At 37.3% G+C, this 10,419-nt stretch overlaps 1 protein-coding gene across 3 annotated transcripts; it reads left to right on the top strand.

The window, feature by feature from the left end:
- The first annotated feature begins 345 nt into the window (after positions 1 to 345).
- LOC109057031 (sulfate transporter-like) lies at positions 346 to 9,735 on the top strand. 3 transcript variants are annotated; one of them, XM_042738603.1, is made up of 5 exons: positions 346 to 578; positions 1,607 to 1,712; positions 5,725 to 6,330; positions 6,406 to 7,145; positions 8,595 to 9,735. In XM_042738603.1, the coding sequence occupies exons 3-5, from the start codon at positions 5,743 to 5,745 to the stop codon at positions 9,367 to 9,369; spliced, it is 2,103 nt and encodes a 700-aa protein (XP_042594537.1). In that variant the 5' UTR covers positions 346 to 578; positions 1,607 to 1,712; positions 5,725 to 5,742; the 3' UTR covers positions 9,370 to 9,735. The 3 variants fall into 3 exon arrangements, with proteins under 3 accessions (XP_042594537.1, XP_042594536.1, XP_042594535.1); XM_042738602.1 differs by lacking the exon at positions 1,607 to 1,712 and adding an exon at positions 3,691 to 3,792; XM_042738601.1 differs by lacking the exon at positions 1,607 to 1,712 and having other exon boundaries at positions 347 to 578.
- The last annotated feature ends 684 nt before the right edge of the window (positions 9,736 to 10,419 follow it).

The raw sequence follows: 10,419 nt of genomic DNA on the forward strand, positions 1-10,419 counted from the left end.
AACAGATCTCAGTAGAGTTACATAGAATAATTTGAACCTCGTTGCTTCTTATATTTATGTTCCTTAAGACATAATGAGTGAGAAATTTAGCCTAATTCAGACAATAAATTAAGTAGGCATGAATCATACTATTGCGAAGGTTGAATCTATGAATATTAAATAGGCAACGCTGACGTCATGTAGAATCCTGCCAGTAGCGTCAATCGGTCTTATTAATATTCATGAGCCAAGCCTTCAGCACACTAAAAGCCTATGTCTGCTTTTGGCCAATCAGATCGACCTACTGAGCGCGTAAGATTAATATTTATAAATGAAGCCTCCGCCGTAGTATTTTCGCAATCCGTGCACAGGGACAGTTTCGAAACTTGGAGGAGTTCCGAAAACTTTGTGAATACTGAGAAAGCAGTGTTTTAGGTCTCGGACCCAACTAGGAATTAGCAGTCACGTGACGAGTCGTAATGTTTTTTTCACTGTCCACGTGATATTACAAATTTAGCAGCTCTTCACGGAATAGGTCCTAAAGTTTAATGTCCTCCTGATGAATAAATGAAACGATCTCATTGCGCAGCCGGTCTGAGGTGAGATTTAAACAATGAATATTATTTCTTCTTCAGTTGATTGATTGATGCAAACGTTGCAGTTTTGTTTTCAATAGTTCCAATAATAAACTCTCGCTTCTGTTCTTTCATTTATTTTGGACAATTAAATGGCTCTAATTTTAAGTTTGAAGTTAAAATTTAAGTTTGAAGAAGTTAGTTAAAACGTGCTGAATATTGTTGTTTTTTTATTTACTTGAGTATTTTAAGTACTATTTTTATAAAAAAAAATTACTCTAATTCAGACGCGAACATGTAAAAATGACTAACATTCATACAGAGGCGGACAGTAACTAAGTACTTGAGTACTTGATTTACTTGAGTATTGTAAGAACAATTTTTGAGTATCTGTACTTTACTTGAGTATTATTATTATTATTATTTTTTTCTGGAAACTTATGACTTTAACTTCAGTACATTTGAAAGACAGTTACTGTACTTTTCACTCCACTACATTTCTATCAAGGTCCTCGGAAGTAGAAAGTCGTTACTATGTAGCAGCTTTGAAAGTCAGTGGGTGATTTTTGTTTCTTCTCTAAAACGTGACTTTCTTTATTTCAGACAGTTTTTCAGTAATCACTATTGTAGGGCTACATGAAGTGATTTCCCAGCATTCTTTGAGCACTGACCAGTTGCAAATGTGATATTTATTTACAACAATTAAACAATAAGAAGTTATTATTGTGGTATATATTAGACACAATATTGTCTGATTTTGCTAAATTGTGTACGTGAAAATATTACCCATAAAGCCACAGAAGAACTGTTGTGCGTGTCCTAATAAAACACAATGGTGTTGGACTTGCACAGACTGTTCTGTGTATGACATCAAAGTACAGCGAGAGCGATTAGACAGCATTTTGTAATTTTTTTGTTTTGATGTCAAATAAGTCTTGCTGTTTCGTTAAAGCAGTGTTGCTGTTGTAAAGTTATACGGCTACAGGTGTGTTGCTGTGTTTTAAAGCAGGTTTGATTTTTTTCTTCTTCTTCTTATCACTCTGTGTTTACAGGAATTTCACTGTCCACTCTGTTCAAATGTGGATGAATGGCTGCACATAGATGTGTGCACACACTGTCAGAGCTGTGTGAGATCACTACCATCCTGCTTTTGTGGGGGTGGGTAGGGGTGTTAATTAATTTATTTATTTTTTCCCCATAGGTTTTTAAAATTCTAAAAGCTCTTTATTCCAAAGATACTACAAGCTAGTCAGTGTATTTAGTAGGTGTAATGTTTTGTAAGTTGCTTCAGAGGTATTGCAAGTATTACATACAACAATAATAAAATAGTGCATTGACATAAAAAAGGAAATTTACTTTTGGTGCTTAAGTACTTTTAAAAGCAAGTACTTCTGTACTTTTACTTAAGTACTTGACCAGCAGTATCTGTACTTTCACTCAAGTAATGAAGTTATGTACTTTGTATGCCTCTGCATATGAGAGACAAAAAAGGCACCAGTAAGCAGTAGGCTATATGAAGCTAATAAAGTTTGCACATAATCCTGTCAACAATATTCAGGCTATTTGTTATTTGAATATTGCGATTTTTATTTTTTCACACCACAGGATTATTTAACTAAAAGAAAGTTTTAAAATATGACCTCTGCACTTCTGATTTCTGCAACGTGTCTTTTTTTTGTTTAGTGTAAACAAAACTCTGCTTTCATCATTCATTTACGTCATCGGAACTTCAAGGCATAATTGCAGAGGAGATCAGAGGTGTATAAAGTGTACACGTCAGCATCACTAATCCACACCATTTGGTTTGTAAATGTTGTGATTTTTTTTACGGGTTCATGATGTAAGGGTGATACGGACAACCATCTTCTCCTGACTCTAAAGTCTCTTGTTAAGTCAACCTATTTGACTATAGCCTACTCATAATGAGCTGATCTATGACTCTACACTTTATTCCTTTTTTATTTTTTGAATGCAAGACCATGTCCTGTAAATGCTGCCCCAGACTGAACGTTACCATGTACAGTGACGCAAGTTGCCTTCCCCAGCTGCCAATTGGACCACAAACCAAAGTTTAACCAAAAGGGCACTTCAGTAAATCACAAAATAAAGCATGCGGTCCCATTTTGCATAATTTGGATATTGTTAATGATTAATAAGTGTCACAACTTTAAAGCTGTAAATAGCAATTCACATGATGCTTTTCCCTAATTTCATTAAGAAAGTGTTGTCTTAAAGCCTGTCCACACCATAGACGGATATTCGATGTGAATTTTCAGTGCAAGAAACATTTTAAATTGAATGATGGCTGTTAATGCATCTGTTCAGACTGACAGAAATATCCAATGAATATCCAATTCAAAGAATGTTTGAACTTTTTTTTTTTTTTTAGAGAGTGTAACAGTCGTATTGGAAGTAATTTTCTCCATAGCTAAATTTATTTTAAATAGTGATGTCAAATTAAAAGTTAGTGATGCCAAAGTAAAAGTTTTTGTTTACATAATAAATGTGTGTGTGCTGTGAATATGTACATAATAAATATAGAAAGAACACACACATACTGTATATTATGTAAACAAAAACTTTTATTTTGGATGCAATTAATAGTTTGACAGCGCTAATTTTTAATGATAACTTATAAACCGTTAAAAACGGACAGACCTGAGTTCCAAGGTTGGTAAGTAATGGTGTATGCTTTTTACTGAACCCATCAATTTGCATTATTTTAACTATTTTCAAATAATCACATTAATAACAGCTGAATTTATGGTGAAAAACTACATTACCCATGATTATGTATAGAAAATACAACCAAAGTCACAGTGAGCAAATTGCACCCAAAGAGCTTGGCAGGGACCTCCCAAATGGTTTGTGTATATATGAATATTAAAAAAAAAAAAAATTAAATATTGTTTTAACATATATAATCAATAACTTTAAATCAGTATTTGTTTAAAAAAAATAGTTCTTTCCCTCACTTAAATTTAAGCCATTAAATAAACTGTAAAATACAGTAGTTGGCAATGTCCATCTTCACTGTTGGAAAACTTATTCTGGTTTTAGTGCAGAAAAACAATAGCAGGGTTGCTACAAAATATTTATGCACCACTGAATCTGAATCGCATGTTGGTTGCTGCAGATGCTTCATCAGGTGAACACTGAAGGTGTTAAGTAAAGGTGGCCAGACTTGGTAATGACGACTTGGGCTAGAAGAGGCAGTCTTTCGAGGGGTTTGGATCAGGTACGTCTGTTCTGTCAGTCTTATCTGCAGTGAGTGCTTCTTGAGTTTTGAAGACACTTTGAGGCTAACATGCCAGTGAAACTGAGAATTTAAGAAAATTTGTTCGTTCTGAGACTTCAGTCGAAAGTCTTTAGGCATGCTCTCCATTATTCAGAATCCCTTTAGTGACCTTTAACAGTACCTGTTTTCATCCTGTTTTTTAAGCCAAGTACAAAACCAGGTTAGCTGTCATTGCAGCTCCGAACAGGTTGTATTCAGTTTCTAGGTGTGTGAGACCAATGCCAGAATCTCTTGCTGTTTTTCACCCAGTCAGTCAAGCCACGTTATCAGGAAAGAAACGAAAACTGACTCAAAGATGTTTGCCTGGCAAGACTCTTGGTCACCTCGGCTAGTCTCTCGATGTAGAGATGTGTATCTCTGTGGGATGAGATGTAAATTCGAACAGCTGGGGAAGGTTTATTATAGTCTAGTGCAGGCTAGTGGTTGTACTCACTGTTTAGGACATCATCAGGCCTTCTCTGAGAGCATCTTCAGCAGCTCCACAGCAATTACTGCTTCTGACTTGAATGAAGCAGTACTTAATGATCAGACTGATGTAATAGTTGTAATAGTTGGAATCACTTTGGCACATTTTGATCATGCTTGTAAAATAATATTGTGAAATAGGCTATTATTACAATTTAAAGAGATGTTTTCTATTGTAATATATTTAAAGTGCATTTCATTCCTATGATCAAATCTAAAATTCCAGCATCATTACTCCAGTCTTCAGTGTCTAACATCTTTCAGAAATTATGCTAATATGCTGATTTGGTGTAGAATATTAAAACATTTATTATTATGCTCTCAGAAACAAGGTGCAAAAGCCATCACTTTTGTACACTATGTACCTTTTAAGGTATCAGTATGCACCCTGTACTAAGGTGTATTTTATTAAAGGTACCGTCCCAGGCTACCTTTAATTTTTTGAGAGCGTATCAGTGTTATGACATTTTAACACATTTATGTATGGATTGCAAAATATGAAGAATGCAAGCTGTACTTCATAGGAAATGTGTTTTGTGTCAAGCAGCTATGAGAAATATTCTAATGTAATAAAGAGTATGCAAAGACAATGTCTTAAATTTAGATGTTTTGCAGTAATTGCAAACAGTACAGATCAGTAATTAATGCACTCAGTTTATGTACTCTGTTGTGTCTTTTATGTACTGCTGAGTAGTTGATAATTAACCTAAAGTACATTTACTGCTTTATTTTATGATTAATACTTTATGGTCCTCATGTGTTACCTACTTTTTTTCTGTAACTTGAACAAATCATGCAGCAGATCTCAAATAACTTTGAATTCCATAGTTGGCGAAGCAGCAAGACTGTGCCAGATACTTCTAACATTTTTGTTCCTACAGTCATAATGAGTGATAATATTTGCCATCTGTTTTCTCTGATGAAGAAGTTGTATTTTATAAGGTTTAAGTAAATTTTGTATAGTGGTTGTATAATAAAGTCTGCTGGTACTGAAATTGATAGATTAATTTCTTGATTTGTTTTCCCTTCACATAAATATTGTTGTGCCTAATATAGTGCATAGACAACAACAAATTTTAAGAGTATCAGAAAAGTCCATATGACTGCCTCACGCCAATACGGTGTACTTTTATGATATTTTAATGGTTTAAATCACACATTCCTTGTGCGTGAAACAGAAGCTTGTAATTTCTGCCTGATAAGTAACTTTCTGTCAAGAAAGATAAGAAGGGTTGGAATGACATGAGAATGAGTAATTGATGACAAAAAGTTATTTTTAAGTCAATAATAATCATACTTAAGATTACCAAAAACCAAGATACACCATTTTCTCCAACATTATCTATGTAAACCAAACTGATTTTTAAAATCCAATTAATCAATATGCTTTTTTTTGTCCTCTTTCAGTGAGAGTTTCTGGACATTATGCCAATTGAAGAAGTCTGTGACAGTGTTTCAGCAGAGGATGATGCAAAGAAGGGGCCTGATGTTCCTTTCCTTTTAGAAGAGCGTGTAAAAGAGAAAGTGTCCTGGAAGGACGTGTTGAGAAAGAAGGTGGGAAAAAAGTGTTCCTGCAGTTCTGCTCGAATCAAAGCCCTTCTCGTAGACTCCATCCCAATCGTGAAATGGCTGCCAAGATATCAATTCAAAGACTGGATCATTGGGGATGCCATGTCTGGCCTTATCGTGGGCATCCTCTTGGTTCCCCAGTCCATCGCCTATTCTTTACTGGCAGAACAAGACCCTATTTATGGGCTCTATACATCTTTCTTTGCCAGCATTATCTACGCCCTACTGGGAACTTCTAGGCACATCTCTGTGGGGATGTTTGGGGTATTGTGTCTTCTAGTGGGCCAGGTTGTGGACAGGGAACTTACTCTGGCAGGATATCCATCGGACACCAATCAGACCACCTTGGGAAATGTGGACAACAGCACTGGTCCAATCTGTGACCGAAGCTGCTATGCAGTCATGGTGGCAGCAACGCTAACTTTCACAGCAGGGGTCTACCAGGTTAGTCAAGATTAGTTGCCTCTAACATAATTTTTGAAATATCTAAATGTATTAATTGCTCTGCTTGGGTTGCAGGTGTTGATGGGTCTCCTACAGGTTGGCTTTGTCTCCGTCTACCTCTCGGACTCTCTGTTGAGTGGTTTCGCAACTGGTGCCTCTCTCACTATCCTCACATCCCAGATAAAGTACTTTCTGGGCCTTCACCTTCCTCGTGTCCAAGGCTGGGGTTCACTCATAAAAACCTGGATCAGTCTTTTCAAGAATCTGGGTCATACCAACCTCTGTGACCTCGTAACCAGCGTGCTCTGCTTGCTTGTGCTTGTACCCACCAAAGAGCTCAACGACCGCTTCAAGGCCAAGCTCAAGGCCCCTATCCCCTTTGAACTCTTTGTGGTCATCGCTGCTACTCTAGCTTCCCACTTTGGACGGTTCGAGGAAACTTATGGCTCTGATGTAGCCGGCAGCATTCCCACAGGCTTCATGCCACCTCAGCTTCCCAACTGGTCTCTCATACCCAATATCGCCGTTGACGCGTTCTCTATTGCCATTGTTGGTTTCGCCATTACTGTGTCTCTGTCTGAGATGTTTGCCAAGAAGCATGGTTATATGGTGGACCCTAACCAGGAGATGTATGCTATTGGTTTCTGTAATATCATTCCTTCCTTCTTCCGCTGTTTCACGACCAGCGCTGCTTTGACCAAGACTCTTGTGAAGGAGTCGACGGGATGCCAGACTCAGCTCTCGGGGTTGTTGACCGCCCTTGTGCTGCTGCTCGTCCTGCTTGTTATAGCACCTGCATTCTACTCATTGCAGAAGTACGTACAAATTATGCCATTTTCATGTTGAAATTGTCTAGACTTCATTTACACTGCCATTCAAAAGTTTGGGATCAGTAACATTTTTAATGTAGAGTCTCTTATGCTCATCATGGCTGCATTAATTTGATCAAAAATACAGAAAATAAAACAGTAATATTGTGAAATATTATTGGAATTTCTAATATTGGTTTCCTATTTTAATATGCTTTAAAATATCATTTATTTTTGTGACGCAATGCTGAATTTTCATCGGCCATTACTCCAGTCTTCAGTGTCACATGATGCTTCAGAAATCATTCTAATATGCTGATTTATTATCAATGTTGAAAACCGTTTTGCTGCTTAATTTTTTATTTCTTTTTTTTTTTGAACCTGTGATACATTTCTTTGATTTTTTTGATGGAATTTTCATCAAAGAACAGCATTTATTCAAAATATAATTCTTTTTCAACAATATAAATCTTTACTGTCACTTTTTTCAAATCAATTTAACACAATAGTGTATATCGTAACCAAGCGGCAACCTCCCGCTCTCTCTCGTGAAGCCAACACAGAAGTGACTAAAACTGCAATTCATCGACTGGCCGCTAGAGGTTGGTTCCAAAATGGAGTCAGTCCCATAGACTCCCCATGTTAAAATGCCCAACTTTACAGCAGAAAAATGTGTGTTTACAGCCTGGTACAAAAAGTGGTTTTGGTCTATACAGCTAATTTTGCCCTTTATGACAACTATGAGGGGGGTGAATTTTTTTATAACTCATCCATTTAAATTATATTAAGCCTTAAAGTTCTGCATAATTAAGGGCGTGGCCACTTGAGTGACAGGTGGATTGCGCTGCTGTCACCACCATTGAGCTAGGTGGGCATGGTTTAAGCAAACAGCTCCCGCCTCTTTGCCCATTTTTGATTATCAGGGAGTGACGCGCTGCCAAGATGGCGACGGCAGGCCCACTCACTTTTGAGTTTTAAAAACGCTCTTCGGGAACCTACAGGTGATGTCACGGACACTACGTCCATGTTTTTATACAGTATATGATTGTAACACAATATTTTCAATAAACACTGTTCTTTTTAACCTTTTATTTATTAAAGAACCTTGATTAAAAAGAAAAAATGTTAAGCAGCACAACTGTTTCCAACACCGATTATAAATCAGCATATTAAAATGATTTCCGAATGATAATGTGACACTGTGAGACTGGAGTAATGATGCTGAAAATTCAGCTTTGCTTCACATGAATAAATAATATTTTAAAGTATATTAAAATAGAAAACTGTTATTTTAAATAAAGCAATAATATTTCACTAAAATAAAAAAATAAAAAATCTGTATTTTTGATCAAATAGGTACAGCCTTGATGAGAAACTTCATTAAAAAACATAAAAAATCGTACCGATCCCAAACTTTTGAACGGCAGTGTAATTGTGTCCTCTTCTTCTCCGCAGATGTGTTCTGGCCGTCATCATCGTGGTCAACCTCCGTGGAGCACTGCGAAAGTTTGGGGACATTCCCCAAATGTGGCGCGTCAACCGCGTGGACACTATCATCTGGCTGATTACTATGGCTACATCAGCACTAGTGAACACTGAGCTAGGTCTACTAGTTGGAGTCCTGGTCTCTGCATTCTGTGTGTTAGGCCGAACCCAGTCCGCCCAAGTCCATCAGCTGGGCCAAGCAGGGGACCGCGAGCTCTTTGAGGACCTTGCGTCCTACAAGGGTCTCCAGAGCCAGCCAGGGGTGGCTGTTTTCCGATACGAGGCTCCCATATACTATGCCAACCAAGCTCTTTTTAAGAAATCATTGTACCGCAGTGTGGGTCTGGATCCGCTTAAAGAGAAGGCCAGGCGCAGGAAACTAGACAAGCAGAGGAATCAGAAACAAGGTGGAGAAGACCAAAACCAAGAGATGGACGTGTCCACCAATGTGTATCTGCTACAGCACAACAGTTTGTACACATTGGTCATAGACTGCAGTCCAGTGCTGTTTCTGGACACTGCTGGGGTCAATGCTTTGAAAGAGGTATGCAAGGACTACAAGGGGCTGGGAGTCGATGTGCTTTTGGCACAATGCAACCCCTCCGTCATTGATTCTTTGCGAAGGGGAGGGTATTATGACCCAAAGAAAGGGACCAAAGAAATACAGTTTCACACTCTTAGTGATGCCGTCTCTTATGCCCAAAGCTTGAAGTCACAAAATGGCGATTGTGACACTTTTGTGTAACACTTTGTAATGTATTGATCTGAAGTTGCCTCTGTCTGTTTCGGCAATTTAGAATTATATGATCGTTTATATAACCTCATGTCATTCAAAATTTGTATCACTTTTTTATATACAAAAAAGATATCTAGAATGTTTATGCAACGAAAGTGTTAAATTAATGAATTAAGTGAATTAAATTTATTGGGGTTCAAAACATTGACTTGCATTAAAAAAAAAAACCTTAATCATTACTAAAAATATAAAGTCACACAGGTTTGGAACCACATGAGGGTGAGTAAATGATGACAGTTTTTATTTTTGAGAGAACTATCCCTATACCTTCTTAAAATAGATAAGTAATCATCTGTTTATATCTGTTATTGAAAACAATGTGCTGTGTTGTGTTCTGCAGGACCTTTAAATAGAAGTTCAAACTTTGTTAATTGCAAATCCTTATGTATCTCATAACCTTTGTCTAGTCATGATAACAATGTTTTTTTTTTTCTTAAAATTATGTTTTGATATCATTTATACATCTAATAACATGTTTAGCTTATTTTAAATGGCTAAAACTCAACATTTGAGGGCTTAATGTTTCTACATGAATAGAAATGATTTATGCTAGACAAGCTCCAGATTGTATATTTACTCTTTATCTCCTTCCACTCTAGTATGTTGCTCATTCAGTCAGAATGATATCTTATATAATCTCATTTGTGACTTTTACCCAGCTTTATGGGTACTTGTGCATGTTTAAATGGCCATAAAGCTTGGATAATCTGAGCGATTGTTGTCTGGGTGAATGCGAGTTGAACTCTTTCACCCGGTCAGCAGATGTTTACCTCGATCGCAGAAGCACCAGAGAGTGTGCCGATGTGCCTTATCACTGTGACTGTGCAGCCGCCACAGAGCAGCTTTTGAAAATGTTGAGAGCGAAGAGGGCTCAGGAAGAGCATTTTAATGACATTGTGTCTGAACCTGTTGAACAGGTCTGAAGGAACAGGACACATCCGACTGCATACCTAACCCAGGTTCAGGGAAATGACAATCTGTCCTCCCATTGGCTGAAAC

This window comes from Cyprinus carpio, chromosome B14 (genome assembly GCF_018340385.1).
Source record: "Cyprinus carpio isolate SPL01 chromosome B14, ASM1834038v1, whole genome shotgun sequence".
Classification (NCBI taxonomy): domain Eukaryota; kingdom Metazoa; phylum Chordata; class Actinopteri; order Cypriniformes; family Cyprinidae; genus Cyprinus; species Cyprinus carpio.